Genomic DNA, 24,579 nt, shown 5'->3' with positions numbered 1-24,579 from the left:
TTTGATTTAAATACAATGTAACAACTTCCGCGGCAACTGACAAATTTACCTGCTCCTCGCGATTTGTCCCAGACAACAATAACTTTGTTTGGCATTTCTCTTCGCAGAAGACAAGCGCATAAACTGCATGTCAACCCTGCACCAACTATAAGAACTCGTGACATTGAGTTCAACTTAAACTATAAACAACTGTTGCTGGCAATACACAAATAATTTACTTTTTAAGTTTCGTTGCGCGTGTTTGGTAAAGCCATTTTTCACATAGTAGCCTAAAGATGAATGGCTGTTGGCCGACCAAAATGTTCCCTTGGATGCATGGAAAAAACAGTTTAATCAAGTAAAATAAACATAAGACTTAGTTTCTATTACAAAATCGCACTGCCAGCAGTATTGTCATTGCCACATCTACAGGACTGATTAATTGGGCTAGAGCAGGGTGGAAAGATTACATCAGCATTTAATCTTTCCCAATGTTTGTTACAAGCCCAATCGGCAACAAAAGCAGTAGGGAGCCTCTGACGTTTTATCACGCTGCAGCTCCTGTGACTTCCTCTTCATTTGGCCAACCAAGAATACAGTATTATTATTCTACACAGCAGAAGTTGTCCGGGTAAGTGTTTGCACATGGACACATTGTAGCTATCGTAAAATACATTTATGGGGATATATTCGCCACTGATACAAATGTATAGCCTACATTTTCCATATATCACATATATGCCTGCCCTGTGATGTAATAGTTTAGACATGTACAGGTTTAGTGTCTGTGAGTAGAGACCACCTTGTGTAATGTAAATGTCTACAACAGCCTACTGAAGCATAACCTACTCATATTTTAACGCATGCTTGTCTAATTAGATAGTCAGTCCACATATGTCATAGTTTTGTATTGAATCTCCACAACTAAGAGTTTCAAGGCAAGCATAGTTTATGAATAATGTGCAGGAAAACAAAAGATCAGGGGTAAAATAAATGATGAATTAATAATGTAGTAATTGGGTCAGAGTTTTTGTAAAGGCTAGAGATTGTTGTTACTTTCACATCCTCATGGACATCTTGGTGTTATATCTAGTTTACTCCCACAGTTATCTGAAACTCTTCAAAACAACTAATACAAATTCATGTTTTGCTCTTTTGACTGCGAAGGCTTCATACTCAGTTTGTTTTTCTCTAACTAATCGGTTATGAGACTCCATCAATAGTCCAATGTCTATTCTCAGTCTGGAGCCACTCAAGCAATATTTGTAGAATTGATCATCTAGTGCTTTATTCTTGAGACAATGCAAACATCTTTTGATATATTACACAAACAAATGACTAACTTTGAACTGTTGTGAACACAGTATCAGGCCAGATCTCGTGGTAAAGAGAAGAGATTGCAGCCAACTAATTTTTTTAAATTCGAAACATTAGTAGTGGAGACTGCAACATTTGGATTGCAATCATTTTGGTTAACCAATAACTATACAGTGGGGCAAAAAAAGTATTTAGTCAGCCACCAATTGTGCAAGTTCTCCCACTTAAAAAGATGAGAGAGGCCTGTAATTTTCATCATAGGTACACTTCAACTATGACAGACAAAATTAGAAAAAAATCCAGAAAATCACATTGTAGGATCTTTAATGAATTTATTTGCAAATTATGGTGGAAAATAAGTATTTGGTCACCTACAAACAAGCAAGATGTCTGGCTCACAGACCTGTAACTTCTTCTTTAAGAGCCTTCTCTGTCCTTCACCTGTCCACAACCTCAAACAGTCACACTCCAAACTCCATTATGGCCAAGACCAAAGAGCTGTCAAAGGACACCAGAAACAAAATTGTAGACCTGCACCAGGCTGGGAAGACTGAATCTGCAATAGGTAAGCAACTTGGTTTGAATAAATCAACTGTGGAAGCAATTATTAGGAAATGGAAGACATACAAGACCACTGATGATCTCCCTCGATCTGGGGCTCCACGCAAGATCTTACCCTGTGGGGTCAAAATGATTACAAGAACGGTGAGCAAAAATCCCAGAACCACACGGGGGGACCTAGTGAATGACCTGCAGAGAGCTGGGACCAAAGTAACAAAGCCTACCATCAGTAACACAATACGCCGCCAGGGACTCAAATCCTGCAGTGCCAGACGTGTCCCCCTGCTTAAGCCAGTACATGTCCAGGCCCGTCTGAAGTTTGCTAGAGAGCATTTGGATGATCCAGAAGAAGATTGGGAGAATGTCATATGGTCAGATGAAACCAAAATATAACTTTTTGGTAAAAACTCAACTCGTCGTGTTTGGAGGACAAAGAATGCTGAGTTGCATCCAAAGAACACCATACCTACTGTGAAGCATGGGGGTGGAAACATCATGCTTTGGGGCTGTTTTTCTGCAAAGGGACCAGGACGACTGATCCGTGTAAAGGAAAGAATGAATGGGGCCATGTATCGTGAGATTTTGAGTGAAATGCTCCTTCCATCAGCAAGGGCATTGAAGATGAAACGTGGCTGGGTCTTTCAGCATGACAATGATCCCAAACACACCGCCCGGGCAACGAAGGAGTGGCTTCGTAAGAAGCATTTCAAGGTCCTGGAGTGGCCTAGCCAGTCTCCAGATCTCAACCCCATAGAAAATCTTTGGAGGGAGTTGAAAGTCCGTGTTGCCCAGCAACAGCCCCAAAACATCACTGCTCTAGAGGAGATCTGCAAGGAGGAATGGGCCAAAATACCAGCAACAGTGTGTGAAAACCTTGTGAAGACTTACAGAAACTGTTTGACCTCTGTCATTGCCAACATAGGGTATATAACAAAGTATTGAGATAAACTTTTGTTATTGACCAAATACTTATTTTCCACCATAATATGCAAATAAATTCATTAAAAATCCTACAATGTGATTTTCTGGATTTTTTTCTTCTCATTTTGTCTGTCATAGTTGGTGTACCTATGATGAAAATTACAGGCCTCTCTCATCTTTTTAAGTGGGAGAACTTGCACAATTGGTGGCTGACTAAATACTTTTTTGCCCCACTGTATATCTTGTGTAATTAGTCTGTCAATGAGAGATTAAGATTGCAATGAAACATAAAATTGAATGTATAAAGTCTCTGATATATGCTCATATTTAAGTAGGTGTGTGCTGCCAGGGTTGTCTTGAACCCCCAAAATCTGAAAGAGCATAAAGAAAGTGAGGATGGCTGGAGGTGGTCCGGAGGGGGGCTAGGCCCCCTATCCCGGAAGTTGGAGAATTTAGCATTTTTCAAACACCTGCAATCTAAAGCCATAACCATTATGTTTAATTCTATGTTAAAATAGGTCTACTTTTCTGCATATCTAAGCATACATATTGAGCTGTCAGTATCCTCCTGACTGGTGTTTCTTTTTTGCATCTCTGCTAAAATCTGGGTAAAAGACTGAAAGGAATGTCTTATTCAGTACATTTAGTTATTGCTTGCTTTCCTACATTTACATTTACATTTAAGTCATTTAGCAGACGCTCTTATCCAGAGCGACTTACAAATTGGTGCTTTCACCTTATGACATCCAGTGGAACAGCCACTTTACAATAGTGCATCTAGGTCTTTTAAGGGGGGAGGGGTGAGAAGGATTACTTTATCCTATCCTAGGTATTCCTTAAAGAGGTGGGGTTTCAGGTGTCTCCGGAAGGTGGTGATTGACTCCGCTGTCCTGGCGTCGTGAGGGAGTTTGTTCCACCATTGGGGGGCCAGAGCAGCGAACAGTTTTGACTGGGCTGAGCGGGAACTGTACTTCCTCAGTGGTAGGGAGGCGAGCAGGCCAGAGGTGGATGAACGCAGTGCCCTTGTTTGGGTGTAGGGCCTGATCAGAGCCTGGAGGTACTGAGGTGCCGTTCCCCTCACAGCTCCGTAGGCAAGCACCATGGTCTTTTAGCGGATTCGAGCTTCAACTGGAAGCCAGTGGAGAGAGCGGAGGAGCGGGGTGACGTGAGAGAACTTGGGAAGGTTGAACACCAGACGGGCTGCGGCGTTCTGGATGAGTTGTAGGGGTTTAATGGCACAGGCAGGGAGCCCAGCCAACAGCGAGTTGCAGTAATCCAGACGGGAGATGACAAGTGCCTGGATTAGGACCTGCGCCGCTTCCTGTGTGAGGCAGGGTCGTACTCTGCGGATGTTGTAGAGCATGAACCTACAGGAACGGGCCACCGCCTTGATGTTATTTGAGAACGACAGGGTGTTGTCCAGGATCACGCCAAGGTTCTTAGCGCTCTGGGACGAGGACACAATGGAGTTGTCAACCGTGATGGCGAGATCATGGAACGGGCAGTCCTTCCCGGGAGGAAGAGCAGCTCCGTCTTGCCGAGGTTCAGCTTGAGGTGATGATCCGTCATCCACACTGATATGTCTGCCAGACATGCAGAGATGCGATTCGCCACCTGGTCGTCAGAAGGGGGAAAGGAGAAGATTAATTGTGTGTCGTCTGCATAGCAATGATAGGAGAGACCATGTGAGGTTATGACAGAGCCAAGTGACTTGGTGTATAGCGAGAATAGGAGAGGGCCTAGAACAGAGCCCTGGGGACACCAGTGGTGAGAGCACGTGGTGAGGAGACGGATTCTCGCCACGCCACCTGGTAGGAGCGACCTGTCAGGTAGGACGCAATCCAAGCGTGGGCCGCGCCGGAGATGCCCAACTCGGAGAGGGTGGAGAGGAGGATCTGATGGTTCACAGTATCGAAGGCAGCCGATAGGTCTAGAAGGATGAGAGCAGAGGAGAGAGAGTTAGCTTTAGCAGTGCGGAGCGCCTCCGTGATACAGAGAAGAGCAGTCTCAGTTGAATGACTAGTCTTGAAACCTGACTGATTTGGATCAAGAAGGTCATTCTGAGAGAGATAGCGGGAGAGCTGGCCAAGGACGGCACGTTCAAGAGTTTTGGAGAGAAAAGAAAGAAGGGATACTGGTCTGTAGTTGTTGACATCGGAGGGATCGAGTGTAGGTTTTTTCAGAAGGGGTGCAACTCTCGCTCTCTTGAAGACGGGAGGGACGTAGCCAGCGGTCAGGGATGAGTTGATGAGCGAGGTGAGGTAAGGGAGAAGGTCACCGGAGATGGTCTGGAGAAGAGAGGAGGGGATAGGGTCAAGCGGGCAGGTTGTTGGGCGGCCGGCCGTCACAAGACGCGAGATGTCATCTGGAGAGAGAGGGGAGAAAGAGGTCAGAGCACAGGGTAGGGCAGTGTGAGCAGAACCAGCGGTGTCGTTAGACTTAGCAAACGAGGATCGGATGTCGTCGACCTTCTTTTCAAAATGGTTGACGAAGTCATCTGCAGAGAGGGAGGAGGGGGGAGGGGGAGGAGGATTCAAGAGGGAGGAGAAGGTGGCAAAGAGCTTCCTAGGGTTAGAGGCAGATGCTTGGAATTTAGAGTGGTAGAAAGTGGCTTTAGCAGCAGAGACAGAGGAGGAAAATGTAGAGAGGAGGGAGTGAAAGGATGCCAGGTCCGCAGGGAGGCGAGTTTTCCTCCATTTCCGCTCGGCTGCCCGGAGCCCTGTTCTGTGAGCTCGCAATGAGTCGTCGAGCCACGGAGCGGGAGGGGAGGACCGAGCCGGCCTGGAGTTTAGGGGACATAGAGAGTCAAAGGATGCAGAAAGGGAGGAGAGGAGGGTTGAGGAGGCAGAATCAGGAGATAGGTTGGAGAAGGTTTGAGCAGAGGGAAGAGATGATAGGATGGAAGAGGAGAGAGTAGCGGGGAGAGAGAGCGAAGGTTGGGACGGCGCGATACCATCCGAGTAGGGGCAGTGTGGGAAGTGTTGGATGAGAGCGAGAGGGAAAAGGATACAAGGTAGTGGTCGGAGACTTGGAGGGGAGTTGCAATGAGGTTAGTGGAGGAACAGCATCTAGTAAAGATGAGGTCGAGCGTATTGCCTGCCTTGTGAGTAGGGGGGAAGGTGAGAGGGTGAGGTCAAAAGAGGAGAGGAGTGGAAAGAAGGAGGCAGAGAGGAATGAGTCAAAGGTAGACGTGGGGAGGTTAAAGTCGCCCAGAACTGTGAGAGGTGAGCCGTCCTCAGGAAAGGAGCTTATCAAGGCATCAAGCTCATTGATGAACTCTCCGAGGAACCTGGAGGGCGATAAATGATAAGGATGTTAAGCTTGAAAGGGCTGGTAACTGTGACAGCATGGAATTCAAAGGAGGCGATAGACAGATGGGTAAGGGAGAAAGAGAGAATGACCACTTGGGAGAGATGAGGATCCCGGTGCCACCACCCCGCTGACCAGAAGCTCTCGGGGTGTGCGAGAGCACGTGGGCGGACGAAGAGAGAGCAGTAGGAGTAGCGGTGTTGTCTGTGGTGATCCATGTTTCCGTCAGAGCCAAGAAGTCGAGGGACTGGAGGGAGGCATAGGCTGAGATGAACTCTGCCTTGTTGGCCGCAGATCGGCAGTTCCAGAGGCTACCGGAGACCTGGAACTCCACGTGGGTCGTGCGCGCTGGGACCACCAGATTAGGGTGGCCGCGGCCATGCGGTGTGGAGCGTTTGTATGGTCTGTGCAGAGAGGAGAGAACAGGGATAGACAGACACATAGTTGACAGGCTAGAGAAGAGGCTACGCTAATGCAGAGGAGATTGGAATGACAAGTGGACTACACGTCTCGAATGTTCAGAAAGTTAAGCTTACGTAGCAAGAATCTAATTGACTAAAATGATTAAAATGATACAGTACTGCTGAGGTAGGCTAGCTGCGTTGTTGACACTACCCTAATCAAGTCGTTCCGTTGAGTGTGAAGTTTCTACAATGCTGCTTTTCGGGGGCTAGCTGGCTAGCTAGCAGTGTTGGTTACGTTACGTTGCGTTAGGAGAACGACAATAGCTGGCTAGCTAACCTAGAAAATCGCTCTAGACTACACAATTATCTTTGAACCAAAGACGGCTATGTAGCTAGCTATGTAGCTAGCTACGATCAAACAAATCACACCGTTGGGACTGTAATGAAATGAAATGAAAATATGATACTACCTGTGGAGCGAAGCGGAATGCGACCGGAATGCGAAAGTTCTATTCAGTAGACGTTGGCTGGCTATTGGCTAGCTAGGAGTGTCTCCTACGTTAAGGACGACAAAATAGCTGGCTAGCTAACCTCGGTAAATTAAGATAATCACTCTAAGACTACACACTCTAACTACACAATTATCTTGGATACGAAGACAGCAAAGACAACTATGTAGCTGGCTAAAGTCTAACAACTTTGCCAGCAGTCATACCAGGTAAGATAGATAGACAAGCTAGCTGCTATAATTTAATTGATAGCCTGAAATGGCTTCCTGGTAGCTAGTTATGTTGGGAGATTGGGAACCTATCTTGGCTAGCTAAAGCCAACTTCATAAAATTGCTAGTAGTAATTGTAAATTAAACATACTTTTTAAATATTTTTTAAATGGGCATGATGCCTCTGTGTGATGCTGAATAGGTTCTGACATAATGTGGTCGGAGAGACTTCTAAAGGTTTATAACACATGTATTAAGTTTTTCAGACTGAAGATGGTGTGGATACTACTTTTAATGGCCTTCCTGACCACTGCGGCGGTCCAGTGTCAGAGATCCTTGCTGAAAGACAAAAAAGGACTGGACCCAGAGGTCAACATGAATATTGTGAGTTGGCTAAAAATCAATAACAGACAAACTGTATTCTCAGAAACAAAGTGGACAAATACTGAGAAATTGTATTTATCCACACAGTTTTTCCAGACAGACTTCAAACTGTTTTAATACCGACCATAGATAACTGAACACACTACTGGACTTCATAGGTCACAGAGCTCATTAACTATTCATAGAACTAGGCAATCTTCTGGGCCAACATGAGCAAATAATAGTCATGGTGGTTACCTCACATGAGGGGAGTTCTGCTTTACCCACATTCTGCACTTTGTCCCCCATATATCCCATGAGTCATCTCAAGGAAAGTCAAAACATGTGATACTGAGGCTTGGGCAAGGTCACTCGAAAGGAAATCTCTCTGTCATGTATTAAACTTCAGCATATATTTATCACTAGATAGGACAATATCACACCCATATTATATGACTAAAACATTAAGTCTGAGATCTGACCTAACTAAACATAAAAAGCAGTATAAAAATGAGTCCCTGTAAGTCGGGAAAAGTGAGTGTTCAATGAAACGGTTATTTTGCGGCATGGCAGTCAATCAAATTCTTTCACCACACTTTTTCAGAAAATATATAATGTATGTTTTTTCTGAGGTATGCCAATGATACAATCAACATTTGTGGATTTGGGCCTGGTACATGTCAGTGGTTAACCTCGTATCTTTTATAGGCACCGCATAGTAACAAAATGACATTAATCCTAATTCTAGTGCATCTATAGTTAGTATACAGTATTTGTCATTGGAAACTACACACTATCAATGATATAAGCCTAATACAATTACCAGAATAGTTCTCATGTGAGAAAACATATTTCCCATTGTTGGCCTGCAAGCACAGACCCTCTCAATATCTCTCACCATACTGAGGTCACGTGACGTTACATTATTTTTCATACTCAGCCATTTCCCTGTGTAAAACCAGAAACAAAAATGAGTCAGAGCAGAACACCAAATCCTCCCCTCCACCCCTGAGATGACCTCGGTGTGTCGAACCAGCAGGTTTATCCTTAAGTGGCCCAGAGTCAGTAGAATGTGCAGACTGGCAGCCTAGAGGGAGGGGGGGAATGGTGGTGTGTTTTAATTATGCATGGCTAGATCGCATGGCAGGCCCGGCTGGAACCAACAGGCTCAAACACTTTCTTTGAAGTTCCAGATTAGCGTATATATAGATAATATCTGGGAGGGGGCGGTGAGAGGGAATGCAACAGGGGAAGAATTGTCTGCTTTAATTTTACTGTAATGTGAATACCAGTGATAATGGGGCTGTAAAATAAAGTGTTTCCAAATATCCCCATTATGTCAGAATTCAAAATATATTTGACAGTTTGTTTGTCTTCTTTCTCTTCCACAGAGTGAGATCATCAGGCATTGGGGCTACCCAGCAGAGGAGCATGATGTCGTCACAGAAGACCTCTACATCCTCAGTGTCAACAGGATCCCACATGGCCTGAAGGACAGTAAAGGTGTGCACCAAAGAGTTTTAATGCAGTGCTTCCCAAACTTTTCACTCATGCCCCCCTGTCATCATGGGGGACATCTCGTGCCCCCCCCCCCCCCCCACACACCCCTTCCCTCATCCAATTGAATGAACTGGTACTATTGTTACACAAAAATGTGTTAACAAAATTATTAACATTTAGTTAATAAATTAGCCTTTTACTCAGTAAGAAACAGCACTTACAATACAAGTACCTGGTTTCCTTTCCATATTGAAAGGAGAAATAAATGAGCTTACTGCTGTGCATGTCACATTCCTATGATGAATAGGGTGAGTCAATTTCAATTGTAGAATTTCTCCATTTGAAAAAATAAACAAGCGTTTCTGGACGTATTCTAAGTTCGATTATTAGGTAGCAAAACATGATTAGTGCTTTCCCTCCACAATTTTGACCTTCAATTATAAAAAAAAATTCAAGTTAGCTGATAGATTTGAGGGTTTGTTGAGGAGGAAGAATGGGAATAGGGCAAGCGGAGCAGCTTGCTGTGTGCGGCTCGCGTCCACAATCACCAGTTAGAACGCTGATTATTATTGGGAGCCGACAATTATTATGTTGTCGAGCAGCAATTGAGGGCTGCAACATTATGCTTTTAATCTAAAAACACTTGAATTGTGACCAAAAATCCAGCTTAATTTTCTTCTAAAGATAATTGAATAATTGATTTAAAATATATATACATACAGTAGAAAGTTTAGACACACCTACTCATTCAAGCGTTTTTCTTTATTTTTACTATTTTATACATTGTAGAATAATAGTGAAGACATCAACACTGTGAAATAACACATATGGAATCATGTAGAATCCAAAAAAGTGTTAAAACAAATCAAAATATATTTTAGATTTTAGATTCTTCAAAGTATCCACCCTTTGCCTTGATGACAGCTTTTCACACTCTTGGCATTCTCTCAACCAGCTTCACCTGGAATTATTTTCCAACAGTTTTGAAGGAGTTTCCAAATATGCTGAGCACTTGATGGCTGCTTTTTCTTCACTATGCGGTCCAACTCATCCCAAACCATCTCAATTGGGTTGAGGTCGGGTGATTGTGGAGGCCAGGCCATCTGATGCAGCACTCCATCACTCTCCTTCTTGGTCAAATAGCACTTACACAGCCTGGAGGTGTGTTGGGTCATTGTCCTGTTGAAAAAGAAATGATAGTCCCACTAAGTGCAAACCAGATGGGATGGTGTATCGCTGCAGAATTATGTGGTAGCCATGCTGGTTAAGTGTGCCTTGAATTCTAAATAAAACACTGACTCTGTCACCAACAAAGGACCCCCACACTATCACACCTCCTCCTCCATGCTTCACTGTGGGAACCACACATGGGGAGATCATCCGTTCACCTACTCTGCGTCTCACAAAGACTCAGCTGTTGGAACCAAAAATCTCATCAGACCAAAGGACAGTTTTTATGTTGTTGTTTGTCTTTGCTTATTTGAGCTATTCTTGCCATAATATGGACTTGGTCTTTTACCACATCTTCTGTATACCACCCCTACCTTGTCACAACACAACTGATTGGATCAAATGCACTAAGAAGGAAGGAAATTCCACAAATTAACTTTTAACAAGGCACACCTGTCTGTTAATTTAAATGGATTCCAGGTGACTACCTCATGAAGCTGGGAGAATGCCAAGAATGAAGAATTTCAAATATAAATAGATTCTGATTGGTTTAATACTTTTTTGATTCTATGTGTGTTATTTCATAGTTTTGATGTCTTCAATTCTGCTCTACAATGTGAAAAAAATAGTACAAATAATGAAAAACCCTGGGATGAGTAGGTGTGTCCAAACTTTTGACTGGTGCTGTATATATTTAATTTCTTTTAGTTGTGTTTGTTTATCCCTTACTTCTCTGCCCTGTAATCAGATCCACATATCTAAGACCAACACAGACAGACCTTATCTAACATCTGAAGTGCTGATATTTCTCACATTGTCAAACATTAGTACTGAATCAGGATCCAAAGAGAAGTGGTTTTCAGCATTAGTCACCTTGAGGAGAGCGGAGGAGGAGGAATCCATTTCTATATTTTGAGATGCACCGCCCAGCCTACTCCTGGCTTTTCGTGTTATCACGAGCTATAATATCACATGCATCCAGTGAGTTTGTCCATCTGCTAATAGGTCACCTCTATGCTTTAATCATTTTGAACCGAGTCTATGATTTAATTTAATTTCTGTAGAGTTTTTATTTGTTTGGCATTTCTCGTAATCCGTCCCTAGTTTGAGCTGTTTCAAATGTAGCTTGGCTAACGTTCATCCAGCGTCTCATTTATTATGCTCTTGTTACAATGTACTGTAATTACAGCTTATTTTCAATATGTGATGGGAACAGTAATAGTAACAGTAATAAGGAGCAAACTGTTTGCTACGCGATTTGAGTATGTTTAGGAATGCGTCATGGTATTAAAAGTTTTAGATTTCTTGTAAAGAGGAAGTTTTTCTCTTACAAGTTTAGTCTAAATACTGTGATGCACCGCTTCTGTCAGACACTGCCACTGTCCCTCTCCAGTTCCTACAAATCAGTATTCAGTTTCTCTTTCTCTCTCTCACCTATATTTCATTAATGAGCAAAGTGAGTGCTAAACCTCACACTAATCTCATCGTGGGAACCCACTTGTGTAAAATCAAATTCAGAGGCAATAGACAATGCTTTTTCCTGAACACAGGGTCTCATATTATTCTGAACAATAACTAATGTTATCGGTACAGATCTCTCTGTAGGTGAATGTAAGTGCCTTCGAGTATTAAACACTGGCTTTGGCCCCGCTCTTGTTTTTTCGCCATTGCTTTCTCCATTGCATTACTTTCCAAAACATGAATCAGTAAATGAATGCTGTGTACTTAATTTGACCCTCTCCAACAATTTAAAATGTACATTCAGTTTAGTATTAATATTGACAGTGATTTGTCATTGGAAATGCTTCATCAACTAGGTAGGGGTTCCACTTTAAAGATACGCCCAATACGATGTGATATGCCAGGGCTGAGGTCGTCTGGGGAGTTAAAAATCTCAATAATACATTCTGATATCCTCTAAATAAGTAAAGAGCCATCATGTTGTTTGTATCTCTTGATGCCTCATACTCCCTGCTCAGTAGTATGTGGCAGCAGCCGCACATCCAGTAAGATAGGCAGCGGAGCTCTGTGATAGGCTGGAGAACATCTCATTTCCTGTTGTCCCACTTCCCCTGGTCACACGGGAGAGCGTCTGGATCTCAAAGGAACACAGCAGAGCTGTATTTCAGCCCCCAAATGGAATTTTGATATGAAATCGTGCTAGCTAGAATAGCTATTGCTGGAAATCTTTGATGTTCAATCTAGGAGAGATAGTGTAGATTTCTTGCAAACAGCTGCATTATGGTTGAAATGCCTAGTACAAGTACAAGGCAGTCTAGGCAGCAGGGTAGACTAGGGGTCCATCTCAAATGCCACCCTATTCTCTATGTAGTGTACTACTTTTGACCTGGACCAGAACCCAAAGTAGTGCACTATATATAGGGTGTCATTTGAGACAACCTAGGGGTAGGGAGGGAGGAATGGCTGGTATGAAGTCAAACAATCCTATCATCTAAAGGTCTGTTTGTGCTACCGAAAGGACCCGCTCACATCCTGTTTCTGACAGATCGTAGCGATAAAGCTCCCAAAAAAGAAAAAGTGCAGGGCCACAAGAACGGCTGCGCTGCAGCTGGGATATAGCTTAGACAGACACCCCCTCCTGGTGGTTACAGTCAACACAACACTTGAATTATGAATAGAACATACTTTTTTGTAACTAACCATTTTTGTAACAATACACTTTCAGTTTATGTTGTTTCGGGCATGTTGGAATGTGAATGGATACTTCAACCATGTTTGAGAAGTTTGGAGAAATACTATGCATTACCACATGGGCTTTGCCTATGATCCTTGCTTGGAATAAGGTGCTCCTGTCACGTTCACTGTCTTCAAACTCCCTATCATAAATTAGCCATAAATGAGCCAAGGTGCACCAACTCTTTAATAAAGTGAAAGCTTCACAAAGAAAAAAACAGGTAAACAGAAAATCAACCGTGGCGTTCACAAACACACAGAAAATAAATAATAAATAATACTACCAGCATTAGGTGGGGAAAAGGCAGCCTAAGTATGATTCCCAATCAGAGACGATAGACAGCTGCCTCTGATTGGGAACCACACATCAAAAAAAAAAAATAGAAAACATAGAATGCCCACCCAAATCACACCCTGACCTAACCAAATAGACAAATAAAACTGCTCTCTAAGGTCAGGGCGTGACAGCTCCTCAATTAGTATTTCTTCCATATCTTGTTACAGTATTCATCCTATAGCATTGTGCATAATGTAGTCTTTTTCTCATATTCCTAGATCCCAAGCCTGCAGTGTTCCTCCAGCACGGTCTCCTAGCTGCGGGGAGTAACTGGGTGACCAACCTGCCCAACACCAGCCTGGCTTACCTGTTAGCTGACGCTGGCTACGACGTCTGGATCGGCAACAGCAGGGGAAGCACCTGGTCCAGGAGACACCTCACACTCAGCCCTGACCACGACGAGTTCTGGCAGTTCAGGTAGCTAGAGAGATTTATTCCACTTATACTGATCCTTGCTCGCTCAGCTATTCACCCCATGGCTATGCGCCTAACCTGGATCTACACTGAGTGTACAAATCATTAGGAACACCTTCCAAATATTGAGTTGCATGCCCTTTTCCCCTCAGAATCAAAATCAAATCAAATTTATTTATATAGCCCTTCGTACATCAGCTGATATCTCAAAGTGCTGTACAGAAACCCAGCCTAAAACCCCAAACAGCAAGCAATGCAGGTGTAGAAGCACGGTGGCTAGGAAAATCTCCCTAGAAAGGCCAAAACCTAGGAAGAAACCTAGAGAGGAACCAGGCTATGTGGGGTGGCCAGTCCTCTTCTGGCTGTGCCGGGTGGAGATTATAACAGAACATGGCCAAGATGTTCAAATGTTCATAAATGACCAGCATGGTCGAATAATAATAAGGCAGAACAGTTGAAACTGGAGCAGCAGCACGGCCAGGTGGACTGAGGACAGCAAGGAGTCATCATGTCAGGTAGTCCTGGGGCATGGTCCTAGGGCTCAGGTCCTCCGAGAGAGAGAAAGAAAGAGAGAATTAGAGAGAGCATATGTCGGGTGGCCAGTCCTCTTCTGGCTGTGTCGGGTGGAGATTATAACAGAACATGGCCAAGATGTTCAAATGTTCATAAATGACCAGCATGGTGGACTGAGGACAGCAAGGAGTCAATGTCAGGTAGTCCTGGGGCATGGTCCTAGAACAGTTGAAACTGGCCAGTCCTCTTCTGGCTGTGTCGGAACATGGCCAAGATGTTCAAATGTTCATAAATGACCACAGGTCGAAGGCAGAACAGTCTGTCAGGTGGAGTCCTGGGGCATGGTCCTAGGGCTCAGGTCCTCCGAGAGAGAGAAAGAAAGAGAGAAGGAGAGAATTAGAGAACGCACACTTAGATTCACACAGGACACCGAATAGGACAGGAGAAGTACTCCAGATATAACAAACTGACCCTAGCCCCCCGACACATAAAGTACTGCAGCATAAATACTGGAGGCTGAGACAGGAGGGGTCAGGAGACACTGTGGCCCCATCCAAGGACACCCCCGGACAGGGCCAAACAGGAAGGATATAACCCCATCCACTTTGCCAAAGCACAGCCCCCACACCACTAGAGGGATATCTTCAATCACCAACTTACCATCCTGAGACAAGGCTGAGTATAGCCCACAAAGATCTCCGCCATGGCACAACCCAAGGGGGGGCGCCAACCCAGACAGGATGACCACATCAGTGAATCAACCCACTCAGGTGACGCACCCCTTCCAGGGACGGCATGAGAGAGCCCCAGTAAGCCAGTGACTCAGCCCCTGTAATATGGTTAGAGGCAGAGAATCCCAGTGGAAAGAGGGGAACCGGCCAGGCAGAGACAGCAAGGGCGGTTCGTTGCTCCAGAGCCTTTCCGTTCACCTTCCCACTCCTGGGCCAGACTACACTCAATCATATGACCCACTGAAGAGATGAGTCTTCAGTAAAGACTTAAAGGTTGAGACCGAGTTTGCGTCTCTGACATGGGTAGGCAGACCGTTCCATAAAAATGGAGCTCTATAGGAGAAAGCCCTGCCTCCAGCTGTTTGCTTAGAAATTCTAGGGACAATTAGGAGGCCTGCGTCTTGTGACCGTAGCGTACATGTAGGTATGTACGGCAGGACCAAATCAGAGAGATAGGTAGGAGCAAGCCCATGTAATGCTTTGAAGGTTAGCAGTAAAACCTTGAAATCAGCCCTTGCTTTGACAGGAAGCCAGTGTAGGGAGGCTAGCACTGGAGTAATATGATACAATTTTGGGGTTCTAGTCAGGATTCTAGCAGCCGTATTTAGCACTAACTGAAGTTTATTTAGTGCTTTATCCGGGTAGCCGCAAAGTAGAGCATTGCAGTAGTCTAACCTAGAAGTGACAAAAGCATGGATTAATTTTTCTGCATCATTTTTGTACAGAAAGTTTCTGATTTTTGCAATGTTACGTAGATGGAAAAAAGCTGTCCTTGAAATGGTCTTGATATGTTCTTCAAAAGAGAGATCAGGGTCCAGAGTAACGCAGAGGTCCTTCACAGTTTTATTTGAGACGACTGTACAACCATTAAGATTAATTGTCAGATTCAACAGAAGATCTCTTTGTTTCTTGGGACCTAGAACAAGCATCTCTGTTTTGTCCGAGTTTAGAAGTAGAAAGTTTGCAGCCATCCACTTCCTTATGTCTGAAACACATGCTTCTAGCAAGGGCAATTTTGGGGCTTCACCATGTTTCATTGAAATGTACAGCTGTATGTCATCCGCATAGCAGTGAAAGTTAACATTATGTTTTCGAATAACATCCCCAAGAGGTAAAATATATAGTGAAAACAATAGTGGTCCTAAAACGGAACCTTGAGGAACACCGAAATTTACAGTTGATTTGTCAGAGGACAAACCATTCACAGAGACAAACTGATATCTTTCCGACAGATAAGATCTAAACCAGGCCAGAACTTGTCCGTGTAGACCAATTTGGGTTTCCAATCTCTCCAAAAGAATGTGGTGATCGATGGTATCAAAAGCAGCACTAACGTCTAGGAGCACGAGGACAGATGCAGAGCCTCGGTCCGATGCCATTAAAATGTAATTTACCACCTTCACAAGTGCCGTCTCAGTGCTATGATGCGGTCTAAAACCAGACTGAAGCATTTCGTATACATTGTTTGTCTTCAGGAAGGCAGTGAGTTGCTGCGCAACAGCCTTTTCTAAAATTTTTGAGAGGAATGGAAGATTCGATATAGGCCGATAGTTTTTTTATATTGTCTGGGTCAAGGTTTGGCTTTTTCAAGAGAGGCTTTATTACTGCCACTTTTAGTGAGGTTGGTACACATCCAGTGGAAAGACAGCCTCAATTTGTTGGGGCATGAACTATATACGGTGTCGAAAGCATTCAACATGGATGCTGGCACATGTTGACTCCAATGCTTCCCACAGTTGTGTCAAGTTGGCTGGATGTCCTTTAGATGGTGGACGATTCTTGGGGAAACTGTTGCAGCATCATTGCAGTTCTTGACACACTGGCACCTACTACCCAACCAAACATTCAAAGGCACTAACATATTTTGTCTTGCCCATTCACCCTCTGAATGGCACAAATACCCCATCCATTCCTAATGTTTTGTACACTCAGTGTATATCCCCTGTGCTTACCAATAGAATCACAAGAGGTTGTAGTAGAAAAACAATATATTATTTGAAATGTTTATTTAAGTAGTCTTATTATGGCATTCACTGAGTTTCTTCTGTTCTTTATTCTTCAGTTATGATGAGATGGCAAAGAAGGACCTGCCAGCAGTGGTCAACCACATCCTGAAGACCACAGGCCAGGAGACGATCTACTATGTAGGCCACTCTCAGGGAACCACTATTGGTGAGACGGCTTGATTTAGTTAAATGTGTCATATTACAGTATGAAGCAGTATATTTCTTATCTGTAGTTTGACACCGTTAACTACACTATGGTTTACAGTTTTAAACAGGGGCGCAACTTTCACTGGGGACGGGAGGGACACATTCTGAAATTGCATTTTGTCCCCCCAGTTTTATCATTGGAATGTGATACAAAACGAGGCAACGGTGTCCTTTAGGACCATGCGCATGCCTCCGAGCAGTCGGGTAGGCTGTTTGGAGTGTTTATCTGACTGGATAAAAAAAATAATAATAATGCCACCCCCCACTTCTTAAATCAAAGTTGCGCCCCTGTTTTTAAACCATGACATATCTGACTGTATGTCTCTGTCCCTGTAGCTTTTGTTGCATTCTCTTCAATGCCTGAGCTGGCAAGCAAAATCAAGATGTTCTTCGGCCTGGCACCAGTGGCCACCGTGGCTTTTACTGCCAGCCCCATAACCAAGCTCTCCATCTTCCCCGATTACCTCATTTGGGTGAGTAGCAAAGGCTATTTTTCTAACTTAAACTGCATTATGCCACAATTCATTCATACAATAAGTCTAACCTGTGGTGTCCTTTTTCTACCCAACTTGGGTATCAGTTTTTTTTGTTATCTTGATCGATCTGTCAGAATTCTTTGAAAATATTTCAATACTGACTAATGCTAATCCATTGTTTGGTTTCCATATCCTAGGATCTATTTGGGAAGAGGGACTTCATGCCTCAGAGTTCTCTCATCAAGTGGTTTGCTACCAAATTCTGCAGTAAGGAGCCTCATAGCGAGCTGTGTGGAAACATCTTCTTTGTCCTCTGTGGCTTTGATGAGCTGAACCTCAACATGGTGCGTTCCACAGCGCTCGCATTTGATTGCTTTTTGAAAGTGATTTTACAGTATTACTACTGTGGACTTCCTTAAACCTAAAGCCTTCAACCTCAAGCCAATTATATAGGCACTGTATGAGTTTGGTGAAGATGTTCGTTTCTCTTTTTGTCCAGACTCGCACACCTGTGTACATCTCTCACTGCCCAGCAGGCACCTCAGTGCAGAACATGATTCACTGGTCTCAGGTAAGAACATACCTGAGAGGAGCTTCTCAAAACATCCTCCAATATGATTCCACTTCTTCAAACCTACAGTACACATCCCATCCCAACCCCTGTTTGTTAAAACTGTCATGTAGGCCTATAGTGTAGATATCAGGCCTATAATGTTACCTATATCCTGTGAGGCTGGGGTGTGGTCAACACAGTCTGAATCGAGAATGAGTTTGCACTTGTCAAACCACAGTTGTCAAACCGATACTGACATTTTGGTTTCACAAGCAACAGAGCAAAAACAGTTACTAAGGACAGAAATAGTTGATCTCAAAGACGTTGATCAATTATTTTTCAGCTTATTCAGTGTCACAAATAATTATTTCACCCTGTTTATACCTCAGTCTCACACCCAAGTCAACTATCATCGACATTCCACTGTGTGAATAGGAGAGGCACAGACATTCCTGCTGCACACTGACTCAAACACACCTATTTGTTGCCCGATCCTTGAGTAAAGGTCAATACCAGATTTACCGAAGACAATTTTAACTTTACTGAAGTTGACATATTGTTGGACATACTGTATTACATATACATACAGTACCACCATCTGTTCAGCTATCTTGAGTCAAGTATTTTTTTAATGTGTTTTCTTTTTACAGGCGGTGCATGTTGGAAAGCTGATGGCGTATGACTATGGGAGAGCAGGGAACATGGCTCACTATAACCAGGCAAGGCCAGCTCAGAGCTCATTAGTCTACCAACGTACACTGTGTATACAAAATATTAAGAACATCTGCTCTTTCCATGACAGACAAGTAAATCCAGGTGAAAGTGATGATCCCTTTATTGATGTCACCTGTTAAATCCACTTCAACCAGTGTAGATGAAGGGGAGGAGACAGGGTAAACAAGGATTTAAGCCTTGAGACATGGATTGTGTATGTGTGACATTCAGTGGGTGAATGGGCAAGACAAAAGATTTAAGTGCCTTTCAACAGGGTATGGTAATAGGTGCCAGGCACATCGGTTTGTGTCAAGAACTGCAACGCTGCCGGAGTTTTCACACCCAACAATGTCCCGTGTGTATCAAGAATGGTCCACCACCCAAAGGACATCCAGCCAAGCATTAGTCAACATGGGCCAGCATCCCTGTAGAACGCTTTTGACAGCTTGTAGAGTCCATGCCCCTACGCATTGAGGCTGTTCCGAGGGGGGGGTTCAACTCAATATTAGGAAGGTGTTCCTAATGTTTGGTGTTCTCAGTGTACACACATATCACTTCACACCAGTTGTTTTCCAAAGCTCTCCGAAGCTACAACCTCTTTCTGAAAGTACCTTATCTTTACTGCTCGGTATCCACTGTGCCGTTATACATTTACATTTACATTTAAGTCATTTAGCAGACGCTCTTATCCAGAGCGACTTACAAATTGGTGCGTTCACCTTAAGACATCCAGTGGAACAGCCACTTTACAATAGTGCATCTAAATCTTTTAAGGGGGGTGAGAAGGATTACTTTATCCTATCCTAGGTATTCCTGAAAGAGGTGGGGTTTCAGGTGTCTCCGGAAGGTGGTGATTGACTCCGCTGTCCTGGCGTCGTGAGGGAGTTTGTTCCACCATTGGGGGGCCAGAGCAGCGAACAGTTTTGACTGGGCTGCGCGGGAACTGTACTTCCTCAGTGGTAGGGAGGCGAGCAGGCCAGAGGTGGATGAACGCAGTGCCCTTGTTTGGGTGTAGGGCCTGATCAGAGCCTGGAGGTACTGAGGTGCCGTTCCCCTCACAGCTCCGTAGGCAAGCACCATGGTCTTGTAGCGGATGCGAGCTTCAACTGGAAGCCAGTGGAGAGAGCGGAGGAGCGGGGTGACGTGAGAGAACTTGGGAAGGTTGAACACCAGACGGGCTGCAGCGTTCTGGATGAGTTGTAGGGGTTTAATGGCACAGGCAGGGAGCCCAGCCAACAGCGAGTTGCAGTAATCCAGACGGGAGATGACAAGTGCCTGGATTAGGACCTGCGCTGCTTCCTGTGTGAGGCAGGGTCGTACTCTGCGGATGTTGTAGAGCATGAACCTACAAGAACGGGCCACCGCCTTGATGTTAGTTGAGAACGACAGGGTGTTGTCCAGGATCACGCCAAGGTTCTTAGCGCTCTGGGAGGAGGACACAATGGAGTTGTCAACCGTGATGGCGAGATCATGGAACGGGCAGTCCTTCCCCGGGAGGAAGAGCAGCTCCGTCTTGCCGAGGTTCAGCTTGAGGTGGTGATCCGTCATCCACACTGATATGTCTGCCAGACATGCAGAGATGCGATTCGCCACCTGGTCATCAGAAGGGGGAAAGGAGAAGATGAATTGTGTGTCGTCTGCATAGCAATGATAGGAGAGACCATGTGAGGTTATGACAGAGCCAAGTGACTTGGTGTATAGCGAGAATAGGAGAGGGCCTAGAACAGAGCCCTGGGGGACGCCAGTGGTGAGAGCGCGTGGTGAGGAGACAGATGACAGAGGAGTTATGACCAGTCAATGCCTTTAGCTAACATCTAGTCCATTCTTGTCCCTCCTCCAGTCGACCCCTCCGTTGTACAACATTCAGGACATGAAGGTGCCTACGGCCCTGTGGTCCGGAGGTCACGACACACTTGCTGACCCTAAGGATGTTGCCGTGCTGCTCACCCAGGTCTCCAACTTGGTGTACCACCGCCACATCGAGCACTGGGAACACCTGGACTTCATCTGGGGCCTGGACGCCCCCCAGGAGATGTACAGTGAGATAATCAAACTGATGAGCCAGCAGGACTTGGTGTAAACAGTGGATAGGCAGGGAGATTTTGATAATTTTAGCCTCAACTCTCATCACAATCGCTGAAGAGATTTTAATACTGTATCTGACATATTTTGGGAGTCATATCAGAGTGCCTGGGTGCGAGTGTTTGTGCACTGTATGTGTGTTTGTTACTATAAGGGTGTGTAAGAGAGAGTATTAACACACGTGTGTGTTTGACTAAACCATGAGCAATAATCATTCACCTCTAAATTGGGGTAGTGCGGTACACAAGCTGAGTTTAGGGTTATGTGTGAGGAATCATCTTGTATTATTTTTTGTCTTTTACTACTGTCCTCTCTTCCACAACACTTGAATGGATTTTAATCTGTGTTTTGAGAATTTCCCGGGTTTGTAAAAACACAGAAGTACATTTAGATCCTGTTGAAATCCTGCTTGTAGGTTTAGATGAATATATCTCAGTCATTGGTGCAATATCATGGTTACTGTCCAGGGCCCAGTTCAACACCCAGTACCTCTCTCTTCAGGACTTGTGTTGGGTTGGTTTATTTTGCTGTGCCTTTTTAGTCATACAAATTCATTGTTTTGTTTGTTGACCACTAATTTAGCTCTTTCCTGTGCTGTTGACTGTCTTTTTATTAGCTACTTCCTCAATGTATTTTTATTGGATTTTAGGTGATCTTGAGAATGAATTAGGAAGGGTGTTGACCAAAGAATGACTGACTTGTTTGTTCATTCATTCATTCATTCATTCATTCATTCATCATATTTATGCCACCTTGTAACTCATTGAGAAGACTACTCAATAAATCTCCATTACAAAATCAGGTTGTACGATTAAATTACTTGACAACATTTATTGAAAAGTGCTTGTCTGAGTATCTACTCATATATTTTATTTATTTAAACATTGTCAAAGGCTTTAATCTGTAACAATGTTTTAATTTACTTACTCGTATGTACTGTACAAAGGACAATATCAAAACCAGAAACAAAAAACACTCAACTCACTCACAAATATTTAGAGAAGCATACTATTCAGAAAAATAGTAGACACTGAGTGAACAAAACATTAAGAACACCTTCTCTTTCCGTCACAGACTGACCAGGTGAATCCAGACTAAATGTCTAAGTGCCTTTGAATGGGGTATGGCAGTAGCAGCCAGACGCACCGGTAAGAGAGTCAAGAACTACAATGCTTCTGGGTTTTTCAATCACAACAGTTTCCCTTGTGTATTAAGAATGGTCCACCACCCAAAGGACATCCAGCCAACTTGACACAACTGTGGGAAGCATTGGAGTCAATATGGGCCAGCATCCCTGTGGAAGCCTTTCGATACCTTGTAGTCCAGGGATCATCTAGTCAGCTGCGGGACAATTTTTTTCTTGAGAGGATAAATAGAAGTTGGGGAACCCTGTTGTAAGTCCATGTCCCAACTAATTCTGAGAGCAAAAGGAGGTGAAACTCAATATTAGTGTAATGTTTTGTACTCTCAGTGTAAATTAAATGAATCATTCAAATAGGATCAACCATGAGGCAATTAAAAACAATTACATGGCCACTTGTACTGGTATTAACTTTAACGAATGGTTGATATACAGCTGAGGCTAAGGTGTCCAGTACGAACTACATACTGTATAAAAATGACTGTCAGACAAAATACTACTGAAAAGATGGTGATGTTGCCATGGTGAAAAGTTCCCCCTCGTCCTCAAAACCCCCTTAAAGCTTTCAGTCTGTCTTTTTCAGCATTGTTACAATATTCTTGAACTGCAGTCTCCTTGCTATATCCAGTGGGGTTTTATCATTCTAAAGGACAGAAGAATGCATCATATTACCACCAAAACTTTGATAAATATATCCCTGTCAAACCAAGACGAAAAGCCGCCAACTTTACCATGACGCCAACTTTTGTCCGCCTTTTATGTATATCTGAAAGGTATTGGCAGTAACAAAGCCTGTAATTTTGTTTAATAGTCCCGTCAAAGCCTCAATATAAAACGTCCCTTCATTTTAACGGATTGGGAACGTTTTAAATCATGAACATGCCATTGTTGTCTGACATCAAACCTGTCCGCGTTAATCACAAAGCTTTACGGAAATGCTTTTAATGCATTTATATGCTCTCCATCTAAATTGACTGTATGCACAGTGTTCGAAAAGTATTCAGACCCCTTGGCTTTTCCCACTTTTTGTTACGTTATAGCCTTATTCTAAAATTGATTAAATAAATGAAAATCCTCATCAATCTACACACAATCCCCCATAATGGCAAAGCAAAATCCTTTTTTTTTTTTTTTGGCAAATTTATCTGCAAATCCAAACATCTGCTTTTCACTGGAATATGGTTTGTCTGGAATAAACAGTTTTCATGAACTGACTTCTGATTGTGTTCTTTCACACAAGACACCAACATCAAATATGCTAGTCCTTTAAATATTGTAAAGGCAGAGTTACCTCAGGTGCGGGAAGGTGTGTCCAAACCTGGCAATCCACCTGCTATGCTTCCGAGGAGCTAGCCTGCTATTGTAAAGTAGGCTACTGAAACTTTATTAGCCCATGTCTGAGACTAAACAACTATACAGAGACTAAAATAGTCTTACGTGGCCATTACACGTGTGTAAATGACAGCTCACCTCGGAATACACTTGGTGCTTTCAAGACATCTGGGAACTCTGGGGTGGAAACCCGGTCAAATAACATCAGTGATCTTCAGGTCAGAAAGTCAGAGCTCTAGAAAGATGCCGCGTTCAAAACCACAAGGGTCTGAGACCTTGGAACTCAGAAATGTCCGACTTTAATGTGTTCAAGACAACTGGACTCGAAGAAAAACGATCATCAATTTGGAATTCCATTTCGGAAGCTCAGGCATCTTTTGAGAGCTCCGACTTTCCGACCTGAAGATCACTGAAGTGTTTCCTAGGCTAATATTTCCACAGCCAATTTCTGTTCAACATCTAGTCCTACACCCAAAGTAGTCTAACACATTTAGGGTGTGTTTTGTTGGAATATTTAATGATTCTGATTATTTTTTGTTCAAATGTGTTTAATGACGGTTTTCACGAAGATACATTTGCCTACATAAACAGTATTAGGCTAAAGTTGGTCTATTGCGATGCTAATTTTAAGAAGTTAGAATAGGCAACAAGTGTGAGTAAGCATTTTGCATAAAGGTAAAACATGGCACAACATCACCATGCAAAGGGTGAGGTTTATCATTGTGTCACATATGTTCATTAGAATAGAGATAAATGATACATCTGGAAAGCCATGCAGTAATCATGAACGTGGGCATGATGATGTTATATTTCCTTAATTCTTCCAGAGTGAACCACATTTGAATTATTCAAATCTTAATTCAATTTAGCTGGATCGTTTTAAATTGGCTCGTGTTGTCTAGGCTATGGTATAGGCCACTGTTGAACTTTTATGAAGTTGATACACACAGTTCCATCACAGCACATACCTTTTTTGGAGAAAGCGCACGTGTGGTTGCCGAACGTTGCAGCTAGAAATGAACTGAATAGATCCAATGTGATTCGTTATTGTACATGTTAGTGAGGCATATTTGTTCTAAATATCCTTTTACCATTTGAATGTTCTAAAATGCTCAGCAGGTATCGTAATGTAGCCT

The 24,579-nt window shown here is 43.5% G+C and overlaps 1 protein-coding gene across 2 annotated transcripts; it reads left to right on the top strand.

Annotated features, from left to right (window-relative positions):
- Nucleotides 1-526: 526 nt before the first annotated feature.
- LOC115144050 (lysosomal acid lipase/cholesteryl ester hydrolase-like) lies at nt 527-23,321 on the top strand. Of its 2 annotated transcripts, XM_065002436.1 has the most exons (10): nt 527-610; nt 7,469-7,594; nt 8,965-9,076; nt 13,493-13,691; nt 16,995-17,104; nt 17,482-17,618; nt 17,819-17,965; nt 18,121-18,192; nt 18,825-18,893; nt 20,729-23,321. In XM_065002436.1, the coding sequence occupies exons 2-10, from the start codon at nt 7,484-7,486 to the stop codon at nt 20,966-20,968; spliced, it is 1,197 nt and encodes a 398-aa protein (XP_064858508.1). In that variant the 5' UTR covers nt 527-610; nt 7,469-7,483; the 3' UTR covers nt 20,969-23,321. The 2 variants fall into 2 exon arrangements, with proteins under 2 accessions (XP_064858508.1, XP_064858507.1); XM_065002435.1 differs by lacking the exon at nt 527-610 and having other exon boundaries at nt 6,640-7,594.
- The last annotated feature ends 1,258 nt before the right edge of the window (nt 23,322-24,579 follow it).

Source organism: Oncorhynchus nerka, linkage group LG16, assembly GCF_034236695.1.
Source record: "Oncorhynchus nerka isolate Pitt River linkage group LG16, Oner_Uvic_2.0, whole genome shotgun sequence".
Taxonomy (NCBI): Eukaryota; Metazoa; Chordata; class Actinopteri; order Salmoniformes; family Salmonidae; genus Oncorhynchus; species Oncorhynchus nerka.
Note: the sequence above shows the minus strand (reverse complement) of the source record. Positions and strands in the feature narration are given on the sequence as shown.

Coding starts and splice junctions, on each gene's coding strand:
- LOC115144050 (XM_065002435.1), top strand. CDS start 7,424: ATGTGGTCGGAGAGACTTCTAAAGGTTTATAACACATGTATTAAGTTT. Junction 9,077..13,492: donor TGGCCTGAAGGACAGTAAAG/GTGTGCACCAAA, acceptor TCATATTCCTAG/ATCCCAAGCCTGCAGTGTTC. Junction 17,619..17,818: donor TCCCCGATTACCTCATTTGG/GTGAGTAGCAAA, acceptor TCCATATCCTAG/GATCTATTTGGGAAGAGGGA.